Source organism: Cynocephalus volans, chromosome 10, assembly GCF_027409185.1.
Source record: "Cynocephalus volans isolate mCynVol1 chromosome 10, mCynVol1.pri, whole genome shotgun sequence".
Classification (NCBI taxonomy): domain Eukaryota; kingdom Metazoa; phylum Chordata; class Mammalia; order Dermoptera; family Cynocephalidae; genus Cynocephalus; species Cynocephalus volans.
The window spans coordinates 105,622,399-105,645,718 of record NC_084469.1 but is presented as its reverse complement, the minus strand read 5'-3'; the positions used below and the strand labels follow the sequence as shown (position 1 = coordinate 105,645,718).

Sequence of the window (23,320 nt, the reverse complement as noted above, 5' to 3'; positions counted from 1 at the left end):
GGCCAGGCCTTATGAATGACGACGGCCGGCGGCCCAGCGACCTCTGACCCGCGGCACTGGCAGCACCCTTCCCCCGCTGGCAGGTGGACAGCGGCTGCGCCGAGCGGGCCGCGACGCCAACCTCGGCTGGCCCGCGGCCGCTGCCGCACTGGGCGGGGGCGGGGGACTGCGGCGCGCACGGGGTCGACTGGGCGCCTGCTGGGGCCGCCTCCTGAGCCTCGGAGCACAGAACTGCCGCTAGGCAGCCTCCGCCGCCCCGCCCGGCCGACCCAAACCGCATACTGCGTCTCCGCCCCGCCCGCTCACCCCGGGATTGACACTGAACGTTCTGCGGGACGCCTGCCTGACAGTGCGCCTCCACCAATTGGCAGCCTCGAAGGGCGGACCCTGGGGGGGGGCCTGTCGGATGCCTCGGCCAATCAGGAGCGTCCACCCGCCCAGCTGAGGCTTCGCGAGTGCGTGAGTGGCGGGGCGTCCACGGCTTGCGTCACGGAACGGTGAGCCTATGGCTGCGCGGGAGGGTCGCGGAGGGCCAATGGGCGGTGGCACGGAGCTGTCAATCAGGGCTGCCTAGGCCAATGAGCAGCGGGCTGCGGGGGCGTCACGGACAGCAGCGGACTTGGGCTGAGGTTCCCCGGCGGGCGGGCGCGGAGAGACGCGGGAAGCAGGGGCTGGGCGGGGGTCGCGGCGCCGCAGCCAGCGCAGCCAGCCCGGGGGGCCGCCGCCACCGCCGCCCAGCGCGCTCCGGGACCGCCGGCCGCCGCCAGCACCCGCCGCGCCGCAGCTCCGGGACCGGCCCCGGCCGCCGCCGCCGCGATGGGCAACGCCGCCGCCGCCAAGAAGGGCAGCGAGCAGGAGAGCGGTGAGTGCCCGGGCCGTGACCCCGACCCTGGCCCCGCGCTACCAGCCCCCGCCCTGTCCATCACCGCCTGGCCCCTCCCCCACGGCGTCCCCCCATTCCTCTCTGCTTATCCCCCAGCGCCTCTTCACCCTGCCTGTCCAAGACGCGGCCCGGGGGGCCCGCAGAAGACTCCCCCATAGGGCCCCCTTGCTGACGGCCGCCCCCCACTGCAAAGACTGTGCACCCCCCCCACCCAGCTGTCACTGCCAACCATGGCACGTATGACCGCTGGGGCCCCACATGAGGCCCTGTCACCACCCCACCCCCTCCTCTCCTGGCCTCCCTCCCCAGATTATAATCCCCTCACTTCTTCACTCACCTCTTCTACATATGGGACCCACTGCCAGACCCCGACCCCGGCTTCTGCCGGTCCGGGAGTGCTGTGGGGTCTGCTACCAACCCCTAGGGACCTTGGCCACTTGGTGACCACACCCCTCCCCCTTCCAGCCCCCGCCATCTTTATCCTGCCCTTCACCTTATCACAGCCCCCACTCCAAACCCACCCTGTCCCCCTTGAGCAATTCCCCGAGCCATCTCCAGCATTGTTTTTCCCTTCTGTGTCACTTGGCATGGGGGATAGGATCTTTCTGGGTCCCTCTGCCCCTCTCTCATCCTGTCACTCTGCCTCTGTGCTTGTGCTCCCTCTTCCAAGCAAGCGTCTGTCCCTGGCTGGGGTAGCAAGCTGTTTATGAACCTGGAGAACTGCTTCAGTGTTTCCAAAGCCAAGTTTGAGCTGGTCTTGCTGGGATTCATTGCGTCCTCTTTTCTGGGTTGGGGGTGGGGGGCGGTGGCAGAGCTCTCTCCCATTTTATGGTGTGCAGTGAGCTCTAGGCTCCTTGGAGGGCCCCTCAATAAATGGTTGTTTCACAGCTGAGGCTCCATCATTCACCCAGTTCCCGGGGCTTCTTCACCCATTCCTGGCTTGAGATGAAAAGTGTCTCTGGTTTTAGCAAGGCTCATTCAGCTTGAACTGGGATAGTCAGAAAGAGGACTTGGGGCAGGGGTCGGGGAGAGCAGTCGGGAAGAGTAGTGGGTGACATCAAGTGATTTGCTTTGCCACAGGACAAACAGATTCTGATCATTCTCAGGACTCAGCCAGAGAGAAGCCTGTTTTACCCACTATACCCTGGATTATGTTGGCCTTTTCCATCCAGACAGAGAAAGAGATTCTGTATCTGGAGATGCCTTCAGAAATGGTCTTGAGGCCTCCTTCCCAATTCCTCCAGCTCTTAAATTGTCATCACTCCAAGCCTAAAGCTGGACCTCAGCTGGGATTCCCTTCCAGTTACCCAGAAATAGTCAGAGCTGAAAAGGGAGGCCATGTCCAACTACACCTTTCCCAGTTCTTGGTCTCAGACCCCAGGATCTCAGTCCCCTGAGTGCCACCTCCCAGAAAAACATGAAAAGGGCTTGAAAGCCGGGGAACTTTATTCCCACATGGATTCAAATAGCAGAACTCAAGAGTAGCAGAGCAGCCACGAAGAGGCCTGACAAGTCACTGATGGGCGGGGAGACGGGGAGGCAAGTGCCTGTAGTTGAGTGCTTGATGACAGAGGAGCAGGTGGGCAGTGTCCTAAAAAGGTCTGGCCGTGATCTTGGAGGGAACTAGGCAGAGGGGGAGGGACCAGGCCCCCAGCAGGTGAGGCCAGCCGGCAGGTGGAAGGTGGAGGCAGGCAACTATATATTGTAGTGGCTCAGTTGAAAGTTGGGGAGATGACATAGTCCTGGAAAGCCTTCAAGGCATATCAATCACATGCAATGGGGGGTGGAAAGCCGCACAGGGAAAAAGACCCCAAGAAAAAGATCAGAGCTCCGGAAGGAACTGCTAGTTGTCTCTGAGCACAGGCCAGACACCCAGGAATGAACGATCATGGTGAAATAGAGCTACTCTTTATTAGGCATCTAGGATGTGCCAGGCTAAACGGTCTCCATAGATATATCTGCACTGGTGATTTTCCTAATAGGCTGTTATCTGAATTTTCCAAACAAACTCTCTGAGCTTGACATCAATGATGTCACAGAGGCAGGATCCAGATCTGTCTACCAGCAAAATTCTTGGACCCCAGAATTTCCCAACTCAGGCATTCTTAAACCACTTCCCATATTTTTCCTCTATTCACTTATATTTTCTTAATTTAAAATAATAAAAAATTTACTCACTTCTGTTCAGAAGCAACCTTTGATTCTGTCTTAAGCAATAATATAAATGAAATCATGGGATTGTTATGCCGGTTATTATCTCTCTGATACATATTAAAATACAGCGTAACTAGATAAATGTTAAAATCATTTCATGTTCTGCCAGTGGGACCAAGTCATACTTTGGGAAATGCCTGAAGCTGTATTTCCTTTCAGAGGCTCCCAGAGAAGGAAATAGGATGAGGAAGGAAGCCCTTCTTTGCTTCAAAGCTCTCTGATTCTGAGAGGATGGAGTTAGACAAAATTTGCCCTCTTGTAACCAGGGTGGGGCAGGGGCTGGGGGCAGTAGCCAGGACAGCCTGCAGGGGGCACCTGAATTTCATCTGCCAGACACCAGCCTAGCTGGGGTCAGGAAAATGGCCAAGCCTTAGTAGGCACCAGTTAAACATCCTGCAGCTCCTTGTGCTGCCATCTCTCTGTCAGGGCAGGACAGGGTCTGTCTCCTCCCAAGAGGGCAGGGATCTAGAATGAGCTCTGGGATGGGGTGTGGTGGGGGAAATCTGCACCCAAAGATGACAAACCATTAGCAGGGCTGAGAGGGCAGAGAAAAAAGACCTAACCCCAGGCTCTGGCCAGGCTGGAAGAATTGAGAGAGGGCAGCATCCCCAGGAGGTCCCTGGGTCAGACAGCCAAGTGGGGCTCAGGTCTTGGCTGGCACTGGCCAAAGGTATCCCGGAGAGCTGGCCCACAGGGGAAGGGGCAGAGCTGGTAAGAGGGAGCCCCCCAAAAAAACCCAAAGCCCCAGAGTCAAGCAGATCCAGGCACTGAGAGCAAGGTTCCCCCAGAAGTCCTTGGATGGGAAGAACTGTTACTCTCTAACATCCTACAGATCCGCGGAAGTGCGAAATGCATTCTGTGCACTGGCAGTTGTACGGGTGCCCAGGAGGGTCCTGCCAAGGCAGTTTTTCCCTTATCCCCATCTGGTCTACAGAAGGTTGAAGGGTCCTATCTGTCCCTCCCCTGCACCCACTGGCCTCCAGGTTGGGTTCTCTTCCTGCTGCCACCCCACAACTCCCTGGCTCCCCCTACAGGCAGGGCTCTGGGGATGGGCAGCCAAGCTGGTGCGGCAGGTCTCATGAGCCTTCCCAGCCACCGTAGGCCGGGTGCCCTGCGAGAAGACTGAGTGATGGCTGCCAACTCCAACGATGGTGAGGCTGAGCCCTGTTGCTACAGCAACTTCCCAGGCACTGTACCCCTCAAGTCAGGGAGGGGCTGCAGTAGGGTTGGGGGAGTAGGCAGAAAGCAGGAGTCTGTGGACCCCTGGCTGGCCCCGGAAACCCCTCCCTTACTAACACCCCTGGGCTGTGGGGCCTGGGAAACAGCGGTGGGGGGATGGTCCACCCAGAGGGCGTGTCCAGCTCAGACAGGGGTAGTAGGGTGTTCCAGTCCAGTGTTGGGGTTCAGTTCAGGATGAGGATTGGTCCAGCTCAGACTGGGAGATGGTGCAACCCAATGGTGGGGTCCAGCTCAGACTGGAGAATCATCCAGTTGGGAATGGGGGTCCAGCATAGATTGGGAGTTGGTCCGGTCTGGTGATGGGATCCAGCTCAGACTGGGGGATGGTGTAGCCCAGAGCAGGGGATCCAGTCTAGACTGGAGGAACTAGCCAGCCTGGAGTGGGGGTCCCAGCCCAGCTTGGACATTCCTGCTCCAGAATTCCCAGGACAGCCATGTTTTGGAGGGCAGAGGATCTGAGATTATTATCTGGAGGAGGGGGATCCTGAGACTGAGCTCCTTTCGAGGGAGCCCTCAAGTCCCTTGCCCAACTTGTCATTCTGCAATCCCCCATTCCCAAGGTGAATTTCTAGATTTCTGCCTACTGCTGTGGCCCTGGTTTTCAAGGGGTGTCTGGGGTTTTGTCTGTGAGCCCAAATTGAATCAGGACCAGAGCGGAGGCTGGCACCCACTGTGTGGGAAATGTGGACAGAGTGGCAGGCTCCACAGGCCAGCAGCTGGCTGAGTTACCTCCTCTGCCACTTCTGGTTGCCATCAGGGCCCACAGGTGTCAAGTACTTCGGAGAGGCTGCCACTGACCCTCTGCTTCTTTGGGGATCTGGAAAGAAGGAGGAAGATGGTCAAGGCTGCCTCCCCTCCCCCATCCCTGGGTTTAGCCGTTTGTTTCCGGTTTGGACTTTCATGGCTGAAAGCAGAGCCAAGCACAGGGCAAGGTTTGACAGAGGCCAAGGACATCCCAGGATGCCACTCCCCTCTCCGCCCCTGCCTAGGAACAAGACAAATAGCCAGATGTACCCATTTCTCTCTAGGGGTAGCAGGATTTGGGGGCTCCACACTGAAATGAAAATCAGGGGAGGAGACACAATGACTCTTGTCTCACATACCCCCCCCCCCGCCCCAGCCTTTCCCTCCAGCTGTTCTTTCAGCTAATCTAACAGAGCTCTAGGGCCTCTTTAGCCCCCAGGGAGTCTCTGGCTGTTGCCTGAGCCTGGGCCTTAACTCCTTCCCCTCTGCCCAGTGGGCACTGCCCTGGGCACATGGGGTGCTGTCCTCTGGACAGTCCAGCACCCACTGAGGAAGGCAGAGCCTGGCATCCTGAGAGCAGTGAAGTCCCTGGAACGGGATGTTAGCTCTAGTGCCCCGCCCCGGGGCAGTCGGGCCAGCCAGAGGGACACCCTCGGGAGAATCTTCCAACCACCTCCTGCCAAGGAGGGACTCTGCAAACCTTGGCCAGCTGGGAGCAGGTACCTTTAAATGCTTCCGTGGCAACCAGCTCCTCCTCCCTGGTCCCCCCCTCCAGGCCTTCCCGAGGAAGCGGGCTTAGAGGCTCTGTGTTTTCCTGGTTCTCCAGCAAAGGGAAGATTCCAGGGAGATCCCAGGGCAGCCTGGGATGGATCTGGGGTCAGGCAGCAGCCAGGGTGGGGACTCAGAGATTACCTTCCAGCTGTGGCTGCAGCTGTTCCTCTGGGCCCACCTGGCTGTCCGTTTCCTGGGCTACCTGCGCCATACCTTCTGGGGGCCTAAGCCGCAGCCAGCACCCTGAGCCTCCCTGGCCAGGGGCAGATGGGCCCCAGATCACCCCATCCCACCCACCCTCAATTCTACCCTCTGCTGGAAGAGGCAGGAAACAGGTGAGTTTGGGGGTTCCTGACTGATGTTTCCCCCCGCCCCCCACATTGTTCCTTTTAATCTGTCTGCTCCTCCTGGCACTGCACCCCCCGCCTCTAGCCTATCCCCAAATCTGGCAAGCCAACAGGGCCACAGTGGCCCCAGAGGTGACACAGCCTGGGCCCTCCTGCCCTTTGAGAGGCCAGAAAAGAGCTGTGCTAGCACCCCTGTGGACCCACTCAGTAGGGCACCAGCAGACAGCAAGAGGCACGGTGCCCACCAAGTCAGAGGAGCACAGGCCTCAACAGTTCTCAGGGATGGCTGAGAACAAGGGGAAAGCAGGACCAGGCCTTCTCTTGGATTCCTCCCAAGCCCTGCTCCTCTCTGCCTTCTTGTGTGGGTGAAGTTAGAGTCTCAAGAGGGTGCCCTCCAACCCCAATCCAGAATTTGGTGTGGATTGTTTGTAGGTTTCCAAGGAAGGTGTGTGTCAAAAAGGTTCTGCTAGTGAAATTGTTGAATGGGGTGTGGCCCCCAGGCTCAGAGAGGTCTCTCAGCCAGTTGGTGGCCTATCCAGGTATCAGCTTAGGACTCCTGGCCATTCATTGCCTGCCACCTCTTGGCCTCATCACTTTTTGCAGGGAAAGCCAGCAGTCTCTCCTCCATCCCCCACTCTTCTAGCCACACAGAGGGCTCTTCTGTCTGAACTCCGAGGAAAAGGCTTGGGTCAGTAGGGACATGGTAGTCAATCACAAGTCCATGTGGGATTCCTGGCAGACAGATGACAGGCAAGGCAACAGTGCAGGTGTTTAGGGCCCCTGTCCCAGGAACATCAGGGGGTTGAAGACAGTTCTGTCCCTGGGCCACCGTGGTGTGCTGAGACCAGTGCTAAAACCAACCACTGAGTCAGTAGTGAAGCAGTTAATTATGGACTGTGTGGTTAGGCAGGTGACCTCAGATCTAATCAGTCTTCTCATCTGTACAGTGGGAATAATAGCAGCCCTGCCTGTCCAAGTCAGAATTAAGCACAGGAAACAGTGCAGGGCTGGCACTCAGAAAGCAGTGCCTGGCCCTGGGTGGCGGTTACAAGGGCGAGTCTGAAATAGGAGAATCTGTCAGGCTGCACATCTATGATTTGGGCTCTCAGTGCACCCCCTGTATTTGATACCTCCATTTAAAAAGATACTTAAAAGTAAAATTAATAGCTGACATTTATATGGCACTATCCCTGTGCAGACCGTGGTCGAGCCCCTTTGGCCAAGATGAACTCATTCAATCCTTCAGTCCATGAGATCATTGCTCTTATTAGCCCCATTGTACAGATGAGGAAAACCGAGGCCCAGAGAGGTGAGGTCAGTTGCCTAAAGTCACACAGCTCATGAGAGACCAGGCCAGAATCTGAACTCAGTCTCGTCCCAGAGTCCTGGCCCTTAGCCACTTTACCAGGCCACTTCTCAGCATAAATGAGAATGACCGTTTTCAAGCCTTAGTTTCCTGGGCTATTAAATGGGAAGAATGGATAAAAGGAAGGTGGGCGAGTGAGTCAAATGAGACAGTGTAGCTGAAGCGATTAGCCCACAGTCTGCCAGGGAAGTCATCAGTGCTAGCTGGATGGTGATGTTCGTCCCAGGGTGCTGCAGGGCCCGTTGAGTGGGCATTGGGCTAGGCTGCCTTTGAACCAGCGCCTGAGTGAGGGCCCTGCAATTGGCAAAGACAGGAACAGAGCCAGCTGGGGACCAAGGCAACAGCTGAGCCCCCCAAGGGCACCTGCTACCCGAGCCCCAGAGGCCTCCACCCGGGGCTCAGCCTCCCCAGAGAAGGGGCCAGAGGAGCAGCCAAATCCCGAGCTATAAATACCTCGGCTGGCGTCCTCCCTGGCCATGGAATGTCGGTCAGAACTGGGGCGAGTGGGGGTGGGCTGGCCTGGGTGCCTCTCTCTGTCCCACCTGGGAGCAACCCCTGAGTCTCCCCATACCCCATGTTGGATGGAGTAGAGACTGGATCCCACCTCTCTGTAATAAGGGGGGACCCAGGCCCCAGCCTAGATCAGCATCCTCCAAGCTGCCTTCAGGCTCAACCGGGGCACCCAAAGGCACTGGGAAAAGTTCAAGCTCTGGGAGGAGGCAACTGTACCCCACTTTCCACAAATGGGCATCTCCCCAGAAATGACCTGAGCCTATTCTGATGAGACGGGGTCTCCATCTGACCTTCCCCTCTCTTCCTTTCAGTGAAAGAGTTCTTAGCCAAAGCCAAAGAAGATTTTCTTAAAAAATGGGAAAGTCCCGCTCAGGTAAGCTCTCTGGATGCAGAGTCCTGGGAGGGGCGAGCTGACGGCCCCAGCCCCCTGACTGCATCCCTGCGACACAGCCAGAAATTCAGGACCCTGTGGAGGGCTCCAGACCTGTCCCCATTCACTCCCTGGATGCCCAATGGGGTTCCTGGGCAGAGGCAACTGATTGTCCACTGCCACGTTCCACCACCACACCTCCCCTTCCAACTGGTGGCCCCTGCCCACAACGCAGCTGCCAGCAGCTCCCAGGCCCCAGGCCAGGGCCGGATCTGGCCCCTGCCACCCGCCTTGAGGAATGCACCCTCCGCCATCTTATTTCCCACCCCTTGTCCTCACCCCCCTCACTCCACCTGGTCCCCAGGGCCCCCTCTGCCGGTGGCAGAGGGAACACCCCAGACTTTGGCCCAGCAAGCCACAGGAAGAGGGCATCCCTGACTCTTCCCACTCTTCCACCCATAGAATACAGCCCATTTGGATCAGTTTGAACGAATCAAGACTCTTGGCACAGGCTCCTTTGGGCGGGTGATGCTGGTGAAGCACAAGGAGACCGGGAACCACTATGCCATGAAAATCCTCGACAAACAGAAGGTGAGCCAGCCCTGCACGTGGCTCCAGTCCCACCGGCCAGGCCTTTGCCTGGGCTGTGCCTACCGCCTGAAGTGTGCTTCCGCCCGTTCATTCACCCACTCAACAGCTATTCCCTGAGCCCCCTCATGTGCCAGACCAGAGGGCTAGAGGGGCCCTGAGCTGCCTTCCCAAGGCCTTCCCTCCAGGCCTGCCATCAAAGCCAGGCTCTGTGACACAGGGCCAGGCACCAGCCTGTATGGAGGTGGCCAAAAGTCTTCCTGGGGGAAGTGGTTTTTACCTGGACATTCTTTCCATAAATATTTTTGATACCCTACTTTATGGCAGGCACTGCTATAGAACCGCACTATCCAACAGACATGTAACCCAAGCCACATACAAGGTTTTAAATTTTCTAGTAGCTGCATGAAAAAAAGTCAAAGGAACAGGTGAAATTCATTTTATCCATATTTCCTAATTATGCCAGCATACCTACAGTATTATCATTTCCACATTATCAATGTAAAAATATTATTGCAACATTTGACATTTTTTTCGTACTAAAGTGTCTTCAAAACCAGTTTGTATTTTGCATGTACAACAGTTCTCCATTCAGATGGTAAATTTTCCCTGAAAAGATGAAAACAAGTAGAGAAGTTGGAAAAGCAGATTCACAAACCTGAGTTGTTCCAAATATGCTTAAAAGTTATCCAGTAACTACACTGAGTGTCAGTTTTTAAATTTTCATTTTAGATATGTAAAATTTTAAATTTGGTTCCCTAGTCAACTGGCCACATATCAAGGGTCAACAGCCATGATGGCCAGTGGTGACAGTCCGGGATGGTGCAGGTATAGCCCTGAGGATACAGCTGTGTCAGCAGAAAAGCCCGGTGCAGCAGTTTAGAGCTGACTGAGGGGCCTGACACTGGCCAGCTGTTGTCACCTTGGGCAAGTCACATCCCCCCTCTGTGTCTGGGCTTCCAATCTGACATGCTCTCACTGTGCCCCCCTCAGGGCTTCTGTCACAATTAAACAAGAGACTGTGTAGGTGCCTGATAGTGGTGTGTGCTGTTAGGGGACATCTGAAGGCTAAGGAGGAATTAGCCTGAGGTCCAGGTTGGTGTGTGGAAGTATTCTAGACAAAGGGAAGGCAATCTTGGCTGGTTAGCTCACTTGGTTAGAGCACGGTGCTGATAACACCAAGGTCAAGGGTTTGGATACCCAACCCGCCAGCCACCAAGGAAAAAAAAAAAAAGCAAAGAGAAGGCAATTTCTAAACCCCCACCCCTTGAACTACTCCTGCCTGTCTTTTCAGTTTCAGCTCAGCTGCCTCTTCCTCCAGGAAGCTTTCTCTGATTCCACCTTTCCCCAGACTGCCCCAGGTGCCTTATCTGGACATCCACAGGCCCTGAGCTTCCCTCATGGCATCCTAAACCCTCTGAGCTGTGAGGCCCGGTGACTCATGTATCTTTGCCCTGGACTGCATGCCATGAAGCGACAAACAGCCTCTGGCCTCCTCCTCACTGTGGCCTCACCCAGCCCAGGGCCCCTCAGGCCACAGGCATTCAAATGATTCTGGCTAATGGAACCAGCCCCACCCTGGCACCCCTAGTTCCAGGCATCAGGGGAAATGAGGCCCCTCTCACAGCCCCTTCTCTCTGTCCTGCCCTTGCACCCCCATAGGTGGTGAAGCTGAAACAGATCGAGCACACCCTGAATGAAAAGCGTATCCTGCAAGCAGTCAACTTCCCGTTCCTCGTCAAACTTGAGTTCTCCTTCAAGGTGGAGTCCCGGCAGCTGGGGTCGGGTGCAGCCTCTCAGTTCCCTGGGCTGGGTTTGGGGTTGAAGATAACCAATAGCTACCCACTTCCAGGGAAGGAAGAGATCCCTGGAGAAGGGATGCAGGGGGACAGGAGTCAGATGCAAGTTCAGCTCCTGGGCCAGCCAATTTCTAGCTCAATAACCTTGGGCAAGTCACCCAACCTCAAAAACATCCCTCAAAATCACCACCCTGTTTGCAGCAAGAGCCCCACACACAGCCAGGAGTACACATTCTGCCACCAGGCAGCCAGGGCCCAATTCCCAGCCCTGTACTCCTGGATGTGTGACCCTGGGTGAGGGCCTTCTTCTCCCTGAGCCTCAGTTTTCCCATATGTGAAATGGGAATCATAACAGTCCCTGTCTGGTAGGGTTGGTCTGACGGTTCCCAGCACATCATGAGTGCCCTTTGTGAGCTATTTTGGGTGCCATCCGAAGCTGTGGCTGCCAGAGCTGGGACAAGCCACTCAGGGCCAGCCGCACATCCTGGTCCCATCTTACAGATGACAAAACTGTGGCCTTGAAAGCCTCACGCTCCCAGACACAAGCTGCCGCAGAGTCCTCTCTCCAGCCGGGGCACACTGGCCAGCTCCCTCCACACCTCTAAGCCGGCCCTCACTTTTGCCCCCTATAATGGCAGGATAACTCCCATCCCTTCCTCCTCACCAATGAAATGCCACGTGTAGTCAGCCAGCATGGTGCCTGGCCATTGGAACAGGCTTCATATGGGGAGCCAGGATTGATGTTGTCATTTTATTTCTGTACACCTATTGGGCGAAGCCACTGGCACCTTCAGATGGGGCCAAGGGCTTGGGGAGTGGGGCCCTGATCAGCCGCTGCTTCCCACAGGACAACTCAAACTTATACATGATCATGGAGTATGTGCCTGGCGGGGAGATGTTCTCACACCTACGGCGGATCGGAAGGTTCAGGTAAGCAGGCTCTTGGGGGTGCCTGCAGGCCACGCTGCACGACCAAACCATGTAGGGACACAGAGGAGCCCACACGGGAATGGTCTCTCTGGGTCCCTGTGGGTTTTTGTTTCTGCTGTGCTGAGGAATCTGCAACATTTTAATCACCACAAAACAAAACAAACCAACCAAACGTGGTGTCTTAGGTGTCAAAATTTAACTGGTGATTTTACGCATTTTAAATATTTATACGGGCCGAGCCCGTGGCGCACTTGGTAGAGTGCTGCGCTGGGAGCGCGGCAACGCTCCCGCCCCGGGTTCGGATCCTATATAAGAATGACTGGTGCACTCACTGGCTGAGTGCCGGTCACGAAAAAACGACAAAAAAAAAAAAAAATAAATAAATAAATAAATAAATAAATAAATATTTATACTGTTGTTTTATTTTATCTAGATATAGATTGATAAGTAGATACAATTTACATAGAATAAAATGCACACATCTTCAATGTTCCATTTCATGAGTTTTGACAATTGTATACACCTATGTAACCTCCACCCAAAACACTACACGGAACATTTCCATCACCCCAGAAAATTCCCTCCAGTCCTTTTCTTTTTTTTTTTTTTTGTCTTTTTCGTGACCGGCACTCAGCCAGTGAGTGCACCGGCCATTCCTATATAGGATCCGAACCCACGGTGGGAGCGTCGCTGCGCTCCCAGCGCCACGCTCTCCCGAGTGCGCCACGGGCTTGGCCCTACTCCAGTCCTTTTCTTGACAAATCACCTCCCCGACAAAGGCAATTGGCCTTTCTGGCTTCAAATACCATGAATTTGTTTTGTCTGGGTTTGGACTTGACAGACGTGAAATCATACAGTTCCTATTCTTTCATGTCTTCCTTCTTTTGCTTAACATAATCGGTTTGCAATCCAGCCATGTTGTTGAGTATGTTCATAGTTCATCCTGTTGGTGGTGGTGGTGTTGGATAGTTGTCCATTGTTTGAATATATCACAATCTGTGATCCCATTCTTCTTTTGATGGACATCTGGGCTGTTTCCAGTTTCAGGGTATCTATGAATAAGGCTGCCCTGCTTCTGCATTTTGGGGTTTTTTGGCAGCTGGCCAGTACAGGGATCCGAACTCTTGACCTTGGTGTTATAACACCATGCTCCAACCAACTGCACTAACCGGCCAGCCTCTGCTTCTGCATTTTGCATAGTTGGACCAGGGGTGTCCTCCTGTGGGAGTGGCCCTGCAGGCCCACCTGCTGGACCATTTTGGGGTGTGGCCAGCGGTGCTCACCCACCCATCCCCTCCCTGCTTGTCCCCACCAGTGAGCCCCATGCCCGTTTCTACGCGGCCCAGATCGTCCTGACGTTCGAGTACCTGCACTCGCTTGATCTCATCTACCGGGACCTGAAGCCGGAGAACCTCCTCATCGACCAGCAGGGCTACATTCAGGTGCCCACTGGGCCGGGCGAGGGGCAGCCCCAGGCGGCCGCAGCCTGGACCCTCCCTCCTGGCCAACTGCCCATTCTTGTGCCTGCAGGTGACAGACTTTGGTTTTGCCAAGCGTGTGAAGGGCCGCACCTGGACCTTGTGTGGGACCCCTGAGTACCTGGCCCCCGAGATTATCCTGAGCAAAGTAGGCACTTCCCCATCCTGAGCCTCTCCTATGTCCCCACCCCCTCCTCATCCTTCCTGTCCCCTTATTCCGTGCCTCCCCCACTCTCACTCCAGGGCTACAACAAGGCTGTGGACTGGTGGGCCCTGGGTGTCCTCATCTATGAGATGGCTGCTGGTTACCCACCCTTCTTTGCTGACCAGCCCATCCAGATCTACGAGAAGATCGTCTCTGGGAAGGTGAGGCCTGGGTGTTGAGGCTCAGGCCTGGAAGAGACAGACAGGCTTCCGAGCTCACCCATCCCACTCACTGTGGAGCCCTGCTTGTTCTCAGAATAATCTAGAAGTTCATTAAGACGGGCCAGGTGCTGAAGCTGGCCACACCAGCTACACCAGCCACACTGAGGCCCCCGGGTCTCCACGTATCTAGCCTCTGACCCACAATGCCAACATCCCAAGCCTCATCTGAATTCCTTGACCACAGAACATGAGGCTTTTCTCGCCTTTTGTTGTGCCCCTTAGCATAACTTTTCACAAGTTTCAAGGCAGAAAAGCAAATGTGTTTGGTTCCCAGATGCCACTCATGACCCCGCCAGGGGAGGTCCTGTCACTTAGAGTTTGCAGTCCATGCTTCCTCTCCCAAACACAGACTGTGCTGACTCCAAGGGTTCGGGTAAGGGTGGCGGAACCCTTAGAGCTTGCATCTATGAGGTGCGTTACGTGGTCACCCTCCACCAGGCCCCAGACTCACCCCCTTGGTCAAACTCAGAGAGTGGCTCCTCCATGGGAGAGGTGAGGAAACTGGGGCTCAAAAAGGGGACATGTGTGGCCTCAGATCCCACTGGAGCAAGTGGAGGCATCATCATAGGCGCCAAGGGTCCAAGAGAGGTTGGGGACCCCTCCTCTGCCCTCAGCTCTCCCACCGTCCCAGGAGGACCCAACCATCCCTCCACCTGGCTCAGTGTCTTGAACAGGCATGCTGCTGGTTGGCCCAGAGTCACCACAAAATAGTGGGAACAGCCTCAAGCTCAGCCTCTGCTGGGCCAACCTGGCTCCAAGTCCCAGCTCTGACACCGATTATCTTTGGAACTTTGGGCAAGTCACTTCGCCCCTCTGAGCCTCATCTCACTCATCTGGGAACTGGGGAGCCAGAGATCCGCTTCTCTGGGAGGATGGAGGAAAAAGTCACTAGCTGCAAAGTGGGGTGATTTGGGCAGGACACAGCATCACTACAAGGGAAATATGAGGCACCTGCCACCAGGCAAAATAGAAATTGCCAAGAAAATGGCCCAAGGGCTGGCCTGTGGCTCACTTGGGAGAGTGTGGTGCTGATAACACCAAGGCCACGGGTTCAGATCCCTATATAGAGATGGCCAGTTAGCTCACTTGGGAGAGCGTGGTGCTGACAACACCAAGTCAAGGGTTAAGATCCCCTTACCAGTTATCTTTTGAAAAAAGAAAAGAAAATGGCCCAGAGTGAAACAAAAAAAGAAATAAGCCATACAGGATTCCAAGGAGAAAAAGGGATGAGCATAACTCCCTTCTTTGTATCATTTTAAAGTTCCCTCACACCCTCAGTGGTATTATCTCCCTTGCACAACCCTAGTATATCTGCCCCATGTCAGAGAGGCAGGCGCAGGCCCAGAGGGGTTAAGGGCTGTGGCCAAGGTCACACAGCATGCAAGAGGCAGAACAGGGACTAAAAGTTGGTTCTTCCAACTGTGAATTTAGTGACTACTTGCATATAAGGCTGAGAGCTCAGAGCATTGGGGGAAAGTTCTTGGAAGAGTTGAGCTGGGCCTTAAAGAATGGAAGAGCCTTAGTGATGCAGGGAGAGAGAGAAGGGGAAAAAAGTTTCTCTCATGAGCATGAATATTTCAAAAGTCCCCAGATTCCAGCAGAGCTTCCTTAAGAAGCAGCAGCTAAGAATGCAAATTCTGGAACCCAACAGACCTGAGATGGAATCGCTCTTGTCTTGCTCCTCAGTATGACTTGAGGGAGCTGTCTAACCCTTCTGAACCTCAGTTTCTTCTCTGAAATGGGAACCATCATAATACCAACCTTAGGGCACTGGTTCTCAAAGGAGTCCCTTTTCTAGCAGCAGCAGCATCACAGGTGAACTTGTGAGAAATGCAGGTTCACAGGCCCACCCAGACCTCCCAAATCAGAAACTCCAGAGAGGCCTCACTGAGCTGTTTTAATGGGATTCCAACAGGCATTCAAGTTTGGGGGCCTCTGACCCATAAGACTGTTGGTTGGGAAAGGCAGCATTCTGGGCTTTCCAAGCTCCAGACTAGCTCCCCACCCTGTCTGTGTACCCCCTTGCGCAGGTGCGGTTCCCGTCCCACTTCAGCTCTGACTTGAAGGACCTGCTGCGGAACCTTCTACAGGTGGATCTCACCAAGCGCTTTGGGAACCTCAAGAACGGGGTCAACGATATCAAGAACCACAAGTGGTTTGCCACAACTGACTGGATTGCCATCTACCAGAGGAAGGTGGGCTTCCCCTGACTGGGCATGCTGAGGGTTTTGGGGGGAGGCCAAGAGTCAGGGAGGGCTGCCAGCAGACAGATGGAAAGGGAAGAGGAACTTGCAAATAGGCTACAGGCTCAGGGTCAACCTGGAGTAAGCAACTTAGAGCCAATGGGGGTCTAGAAATAAGATTCTGGGGTCATTTGGCCACTCTGTGACCTTGAACAGGAGATGCCCCTCTCTGGGAAGTAATTTTCCCTTTGGTGAGTTGGCTTTAATAAGAGTCTTAGGTTGTTAAGAGGAGTTGGTACCCTAATACTAAGTGCAGGCCTGGGTCAGAGTAAATATCTCATGAATGTTAGGCCATTTGTATTTATTGTTTTAATGATGATTATGTTGACTGCTGAGGTCTGGGTGGTTCTTGATCCTTTTCCAGGTGGAAGCTCCCTTCATACCAAAGTTTAAAGGCCCTGGGGACACAAGTAACTTTGACGACTATGAGGAGGAAGAGATCCGGGTCTCCATCAATGAGAAGTGTGGCAAGGAGTTTTCTGAGTTTTAGGGGTGTGCCTGTGCCCCCATGGGTTTTCTTTTCTTTTCTTTTTTGGTGGGGGGGGAGGGTTGGATTGAACAGCCAGAGGGCCCCAGAGTTCCTTGCATCTAATTTCACCCCCACTCCACCCTCCAGGATAGGAGGAGCAGGAAGCCCAGATATTTGGAGGGACAGAAACACCAGCTGCTCCCCCTCATCCCCTTCACCCTCCTGCCCCTTCTCCACTTTTCCTTTCCTCCTCCCCCATGCCTCCCCTTCCCCAGCCCACTTCTGCCTGTTTTAAACTAGTTTCTCAGCTCCAGTCATACCAGGTCTTACTGGTGTATCCAGGGACAGGGTGTGGAAAGAGGGGCGCAAACTTAACTCCAGCCCCCACCCCCACCAAACCACAGGCACCGCTCACTAAGGGCGAATGAATGAAAAGCCAGCCTTCCCTTCAGAGCAATCCTGCCTGGGAAGGAGAGATTTTAGTGACATGTTCAGCAGGCTGCTTGCTAGAATTTTTTTAAAAACAATTTAAAATCTTATTTAAGTTCCACCAGTGCCTCCCTCCCTCTTTCATCCTCTTCCACCCCTGCCATGTACCCCTACTCCCCAGGTCCATTTTAACAAGGCTGGGAAGCAGACTGACTTTGTAAAGGAAGGAGCTGGGGTTTGAACCTACTGCCCTGAGCTGCTAATCTCCCCTGCCCCCCTCCAGGGGGCGTCCTCTGCCAATCCTGCAACGATCTCAGCCCCTTTAGGAAGCCCCTTCTCTCTTCTTCCCCAACAGACCTTTCTTCATCCTTGGGCTTTGGGAGCCAGACAAAACAGCTGCCCCTTTCCCTGCCAAAGAGGAGTCATCCCCCCTCACCCCCGCAAAAGATAGAGGGGGAGCCCCAAGCCCAGGGTCTTTCTTCCCAGCAGCATTCCTCCAAACTCCTTAATTTTATTCTCAGCTAGATTTTAATGCCCAGCCTCCTCTCAGCTCAGTTGGGAAGGCAACCCTGCAAAAGGACAGGGAAGAGGCAAAGTCACCCCACCCCACCGCCCAGGGTTCAAGGCCAGGGTTGCTGGGGAGGGGCTGCCTGTTCTATTCATCCAGCAGCTTCCGCGCCCTCCATCCTGGGCGCCGCCCCCCAGCTTAGCTGTCAGCTGTCCATCACCTCTTCCCCCGCCTCCTGTCTGATTTGTGCTTTTTTCTCTTAATCCAAAAGTGGGGAGCAACCCCATTCATCCCCATATTTGTCCCTCTCATAACTTCTCCCCATCCCAGGAGGAACTCTCAGGCCTGGGGTGGGGCCCCGGGTGGGAGCGGGGGCCATTCAACCTGTGTGCTGCGAAGAACGAGACTTCCTCTTGAACAGTGTGCTGTTGTAAACATATTTGAAAACTATTACCAATAAAGTTTTGTTTAAAAAAAAAAGTGTCGCTGGTGTTCCCAACTTCGGTCACCCACCCACACACCCCAAGGGAGTTAGAAAGGGAATTTCGCACCCCAGCGCCCAAGGCTGATCGGGCTCTGGCCTGGAGTCCTTGTAAAACCGGGCTTAGCTGGAATCCCGCCACTCCCCGCGCCCCGTAGGAGAAGGGGACGCTAAACTGCCCTTTGACCCCAGGCTCAGGGTCCCCAAATCGGTAGCGCGCCCCCTCTTCGTCCAGCCCGGGACTTAGAGGGCGCTCTAGGAAGACGCTAGGGCCGGCGCGCCAGGAGGCCGAGCGGCGGCGGGGGCGGCCCTGGCAGGGGGAGCAAAGGGGGGAGACGGTGCGCGCCCTCCTCCCCGCATCTTCACAGCGGGGCCGGGCGCGCCAAAGGGGCGCGGAGGCGGCGGCTGCCCGCGGATTCCCGCAGCGCCCTGCGAGCGCAGCGGCCCCGGCCGGCAAGCGGCGAGTTCCCGGTAAGTGCGGTCCCGAGAGCGGAGCGCGCCGGGGAGGCGTGGAGAGGGGGGCTGGGCGTCGGGGACGTCTGGGTCCCGCGCCCAATGGCTGGAGGGCGGCCGAGCGCCGCCCGCCCGCCCCCTCTCCCCTCCCCCCGGCGCTCCCCTCCCCCTCCCCCGCCCGCCGCTTTCCCCGCCCCCGCCCCGGCGCCAACTCCGCGGCGCCTCCTTAAAAAGCGCGCGGGAGTTGTAAGGGGGGGCCGGAGCGAGCCGGAGTGAGGGAGAGCGCAGGGTAAAGGGGCGGGCGGGGGGCCCGGGCTCCACCTTAAAAGCGGGCGCGTGGGGGTGGGAGGGAGGAAGGCGGGCGGCGGGGAGGAGGGAGGGAAGGAAGGGGGGCCGGAGTGTCCCGGGCGCAGGGCGCGCGTGCGGCGGCGGCGGCGGCGGCGGCGGCGGCGGGGAGGGGCCGGCCGCGCCGCGCTCCCCTCCTCCCTGCTCGCATCCCCGGCCCCGCGCGCGCCCAGCAGAAGCGGGTCTGTGTGTGCGTGCGTGCGAGTGAGTGAGTGTGTGCATATTTTTTTCTCTCTTTTCTTTCTCTCTTACTGTTTTTTCTCTCTCGCCCGCTCCCTCTCTTTTTTTTTTTTTTTTTTTGCAAAGAAACAGCAGCGCCGCCGCCGCTCCGCCGAGGCGCTGCGCCCCCCGGGGGGGGGAGGCGGAGGAGGCGGGCAGCGGCGGAGGGAGGGGAGCCGGGGAGGGGGGCGCCGCGCTGGGAGGGAGGCAGCGCGCACGGTGCAGCCGGGCCGGGCGGGAGGCATGGCGGGGCCCCCGGCCCTACCCCCGCCGGAGACGGCGGCGGCCGCCACCACGGCGGCCGCCGCCTCGTCGTCCACCGCTTCTCCGCACTACCAAGAGTGGATCCTGGACACCATCGACTCGCTGCGCTCGCGCAAGGCGCGGCCGGACCTGGAGCGCATCTGCCGGATGGTGCGGCGGCGGCACGGCCCGGAGCCGGAGCGCACGCGCGCCGAGCTCGAGAAACTGATCCAGCAGCGCGCGGTGCTCCGGGTCAGCTACAAGGGGAGCATCTCGTACCGCAACGCGGCGCGCGTCCAGCCGCCCCGGCGCGGAGCCACCCCGCCGGCCCCGCCGCGCGCCCCCCGCGGGGGCCCGGCCGCCGCCGCCGCGCCGCCGCCCACGCCCGCCCCGCCGCCACCGCCCGCGCCCGTCGCCGCCGCCGCCCCGGCCCGGGCGCCCCGTGCGGCCGCCGCCGCCGCCACAGCGCCCCCCTCGCCCGGCCCCGCGCAGCCGGGCCCCCGCGCGCAGCGGGCCGCGCCCCTGGCCGCGCCGCCTCCCGCGCCCGCCGCTCCCCCGGCGGTGGCGCCCCCGACCGGCCCGCGCCGCGCCCCCCCGCCCGCCGTCGCCGCCCGGGAGCCGCCGCTGCCGCCACCGCCACAGCCGCCGGCGCCGCCACAGCAGCAGCAGCCGCCGCCGCAGCCACAGCCGCCGCCGGAGGGGGGCGCGGCGCGGGCCGGCGGCCCGGCGCGGCCCGTGAGCCTGCGGGAAGTCGTGCGCTACCTCGGGGGCAGCGGCGGCGCCGGCGGCCGCCTGACCCGTGGCCGCGTGCAGGGTCTGCTAGAGGAGGAGGCGGCAGCGCGGGGCCGCCTGGAGCGCACCCGCCTCGGAGCACTAGCGCTGCCCCGCGGGGACAGGCCCGGACGGGCGCCGCCGGCCGCCAGCGCCCGCGCGTCGCGGAGCAAGGTGAGCGCTCCGGGGAGCGGGGGCGCCGCGCGGTGGGCAGGTGCGGGCGAAGTTGGTGGTGGGGGCGCGAGTCCTGAGAGGAACTGGACGACTGGTGGCCGGGGCTTTTCGCGCGTTCCCTGAGGGCTTGACGCTTGGTGACCTTGGCAAGTGATTTAATCTTTCGTAGCCTCAGTTTCCTTCTCTGCAAGCGCGTTTTACTAACAGTAGCGACCCCTTGGGGTGGTTGAGCGAGTTTCCTGAGACTTGGCCACCGAGGGCTTTATTAACACACAGCCTGGCGTGGAGTGAATGTGTAAAAGTTAGTCCGTATTGTTATTAAAGGTGGCATTGAGCACACAACTCGGTCCCGGATCCCAGGGCCTGGGTCCAGGATTGGAACAGATACTAACCTCGCTCGCGTCTCTGGCCCCAGAGAGGTGGAGAAGAGCGAGTGCTAGAGAAAGAGGAAGACGACGACGACGACGAAGACGAAGATGATGAAGACGATGTGTCAGAGGGCTCAGAAGTGCCTGAAAGTGACCGTCCTGCAGGTGCCCAGCACCACCAGCTTAATGGAGAGCGGGGCCCTCAGAGTGCCAAGGAAAGGGTCAAGGAGTGGACGCCCTGTGGACCCCACCAGGGCCAGGATGAAGGGCGGGCACCAGCACCAGGCAGTGGCACCCGCCAGGTGTTCTCCATGGCAGCCATGAATAAGGAAGGGGGATCAGGTAAGGGCCCCTCTGGGTGGGGGGGAGTGCCAGGCAGGGAAGAATACAGACCCAAGACAAAGCCACAGGCATGTGCATTTTTTCCTCCAGCCTCTGTTGCTACTGGGCCAGACTCCCCATCCCCCGTGCCTTTGCCCCCAGGAAAACCAGCCCTACCTGGAGCCGACGGGACCCCCTTTGGCTGTCCGTAAGTTGGGGTGTTTGAGACATGGGGGTGCTGCCCAGTTGTGTGTAACCGCCACAGGGGCATCAGTGTTAACTGGTGCCCTCTGTTTGGATACAGTCCTGGGCGCAAGGAGAAGCCAGCTGACCCTGTGGAGTGGACCGTGATGGACGTGGTGGAGTACTTCACCGAGGCGGGCTTTCCCGAACAGGCAACAGCTTTTCAAGAGCAGGTGAGTTCGCAGTCCAGGACTGTGCACTCAGGGCCTCAGCAGAGCTGCGCTCTGACCCTGCTGTCTCTCTGTCCCACCCAGGAAATCGATGGCAAGTCTTTGCTGCTCATGCAGCGCACAGATGTGCTGACTGGTCTGTCCATCCGCCTTGGCCCAGCCCTAAAAATCTACGAGCACCACATCAAGGTGCTTCAGCAAGGCCACTTTGAAGACGATGACCCCGATGGCTTTCTAGGCTGAGCGCCCAGCCTCACCCCTGCCCCAACCCATTCCAGTCCCCATCTCACCCAAGACCCCCAGAGTCCGGGAGCTGGACAGGGACACCCTCAGCCCTCATAACAGATTTCAGGGAGGGATCAACCTTGTCTGCTCATCTCTTTCCTTTGTCTGTCTCTTTTACACACACACACACACACACACACACACACACACACACACACACACACACACACACACACACACACACACACACACACACACACACACACACACACACACACACACACACACACACACACACACACACACACACACACACACACACACACACACACACACACACACACACACACACACACACACACACACACACACACACACACACACACACACACACACACACACACACACACACACACACACACACACGCCATCCAGCACATCTCATATTCCAGGATAGTGGAGTGTGGGGTGGGACACGGCTGGTCATTTCCACCCAGGAGGCCAAACCTCCCCCCCCCCAGTCCAGGACATTTTTGAAAAAAAGAAAGGGGGAGGCTTCCCATCTCCCCAAGATCCTCTTCAGTTCAGCCAGATGTTTCCTATATAAATGTTTTGTTCTGCCTGTTCTTTTTGGTGGGTGGCCTTTCTTCCCTCCCCCACCACCCATGCCCCTTCCCAGTGTGCCCCTGGTGTCCAGCCCCTGGGGAGCAGCTGGCATGGGGTCCCTGGGTCTTCCCCTGCCCCCTTTCTTTCTATTGGTTGTCGCTCCAGCTGGCTGTATTGCTTTTTAATATTGCACCGAAGGTTTTTTTAAATAAAATTTTAAAAAAAGGAAAAGGAAAAATACCAGAGTCCATTTTATGAATGGAGTGGGGGAGGGGTGTTGAAAAGCCTCCTAGGAAAGCCTAAGGTTAGGACAGAATAGTTCTAGGAGGGAGAAATCCTCACTGGCAGCTTTACTAGTAACTGCTCCAGGAGGGTGGGGACATTTCCTTTGTTCTGTCATCTCTCCCTGCCCAGAAGAGGGCTTGGCACACACAGTAGGTGCTCAAATATTTGTTGAGTGACTAGTAGTTAACTCTATGCTTTACAAGCATTTTCTCGGTTGTCCTCTCCCAAGCCCCACAAGGTAAAGAGCTCATAAAAACCCACTTTATAGATGAGGCAATTGGCTTAGCACAGCAAAAATGCTTGCTCAGGGACACATGGGGCAGCACTGACACCTGTCTGAGTTCTTTACCCTGAGTCTTTAAGTATAATTAATGTATTTGGCTTCGTAGTTATATACCCGTCAGCCTTTGCATGCTGGGAAGACTCCATTCTACAAACTTTGGGGACAGGGGTCTGTTTTGGGATCATGGCAGTGTCTCCAGGCCTCAAACGCCTCTCCATGAAAGGAACAGAAGGGATTGGGCCATCAGATGAGATCATGGGATAGGAAAAGTGTTCTAAGTGAAAAATTACGGGGCTGGCCTGTGGCTCATTTGGGAGAGTGTGGTGCTGATAACACCAAGGCCATGGGTTCGGATCCCATATAGGGATAGCCGGTTGGCTCACTGGGTGAGTGGTGCCAACAGCACTAAGTCAAGGGTTAAGATCCTCTTACCAGTCATCTTTTAAAAAAGAAAAAGTGAATAATTACTATTATTGTTAGTAGTAGTAATTACAGCTGCAACGTCATAAATCCCTACTAAGTTCTAATGCAGTTTATCAACTCCACTAGGGTTTAAAAACAAAAACGAAACAGGTTCTGGGGCCTGGTGGTCAGAGACTGGGGGTGGGACCTGGACATCTCTTCCCTCTATTATACCTGAGCCCTGGGGGTTTGGACACGCGTTAGAGACCCCTCCTCCCTAGGAATCCAACTCGAAGAGAAAGTTGCTGGCTTCTGGGCCGCACCCCCAGGAATTGGCCGCCCCAGCACCTGCCTAGATCGGCTCCCGGCTGGTCCCTCCTCCCCTCCACCGGGTTCCTGGAGCGCGCGGATGCG

The 23,320-nt window shown here is 56.8% G+C and overlaps 3 protein-coding genes across 3 annotated transcripts; all 3 read left to right on the top strand.

Moving 5' to 3' along the window:
- Positions 1-600: 600 nt before the first annotated feature.
- On the top strand, positions 601-17,797 carry PRKACA (protein kinase cAMP-activated catalytic subunit alpha). The gene is made up of 10 exons (XM_063109757.1): positions 601-862; positions 8,389-8,450; positions 8,910-9,038; positions 10,698-10,796; positions 11,682-11,764; positions 13,080-13,206; positions 13,295-13,390; positions 13,486-13,608; positions 15,699-15,863; positions 16,276-17,797. The coding sequence occupies exons 1-10, from the start codon at positions 817-819 to the stop codon at positions 16,399-16,401; spliced, it is 1,056 nt and encodes a 351-aa protein (XP_062965827.1). The 5' UTR covers positions 601-816; the 3' UTR covers positions 16,402-17,797.
- SMIM46 (small integral membrane protein 46) lies at positions 5,936-6,131 on the top strand. Its single transcript, XM_063109403.1, has one exon. The coding sequence runs from the start codon at positions 5,946-5,948 to the stop codon at positions 6,096-6,098; it is 153 nt and encodes a 50-aa protein (XP_062965473.1). The 5' UTR covers positions 5,936-5,945; the 3' UTR covers positions 6,099-6,131.
- Positions 17,798-18,201: 404 nt separating the features above from the next.
- On the top strand, positions 18,202-21,580 carry SAMD1 (sterile alpha motif domain containing 1). The gene is made up of 6 exons (XM_063111956.1): positions 18,202-18,269; positions 18,903-20,003; positions 20,419-20,713; positions 20,804-20,900; positions 20,997-21,108; positions 21,190-21,580. Exons 2-6 carry the CDS (start codon positions 19,059-19,061, stop codon positions 21,346-21,348), a joined length of 1,608 nt encoding a protein of 535 aa, XP_062968026.1. The 5' UTR covers positions 18,202-18,269; positions 18,903-19,058; the 3' UTR covers positions 21,349-21,580.
- Positions 21,581-23,320: the final 1,740 nt, after the last annotated feature.

Bases quoted from the DNA above. Each gene is read 5' to 3' on its own strand.
- SAMD1 (XM_063111956.1), top strand. From the start codon at position 19,059: ATGGCGGGGCCCCCGGCCCTACCCCCGCCGGAGACGGCGGCGGCCGCC. The intron at 20,004-20,418 runs GTGAGCGCTCCG...CTCTGGCCCCAG, and splicing joins CCCGCGCGTCGCGGAGCAAG to AGAGGTGGAGAAGAGCGAGT. The intron at 20,901-20,996 runs GTAAGTTGGGGT...GTTTGGATACAG, and splicing joins GGGACCCCCTTTGGCTGTCC to TCCTGGGCGCAAGGAGAAGC.
- PRKACA (XM_063109757.1), top strand. From the start codon at position 817: ATGGGCAACGCCGCCGCCGCCAAGAAGGGCAGCGAGCAGGAGAGCG. The intron at 9,039-10,697 runs GTGAGCCAGCCC...GCACCCCCATAG, and splicing joins AAATCCTCGACAAACAGAAG to GTGGTGAAGCTGAAACAGAT. The intron at 10,797-11,681 runs GTGGAGTCCCGG...TGCTTCCCACAG, and splicing joins AACTTGAGTTCTCCTTCAAG to GACAACTCAAACTTATACAT.
- SMIM46 (XM_063109403.1), top strand. From the start codon at position 5,946: ATGGATCTGGGGTCAGGCAGCAGCCAGGGTGGGGACTCAGAGATTACC.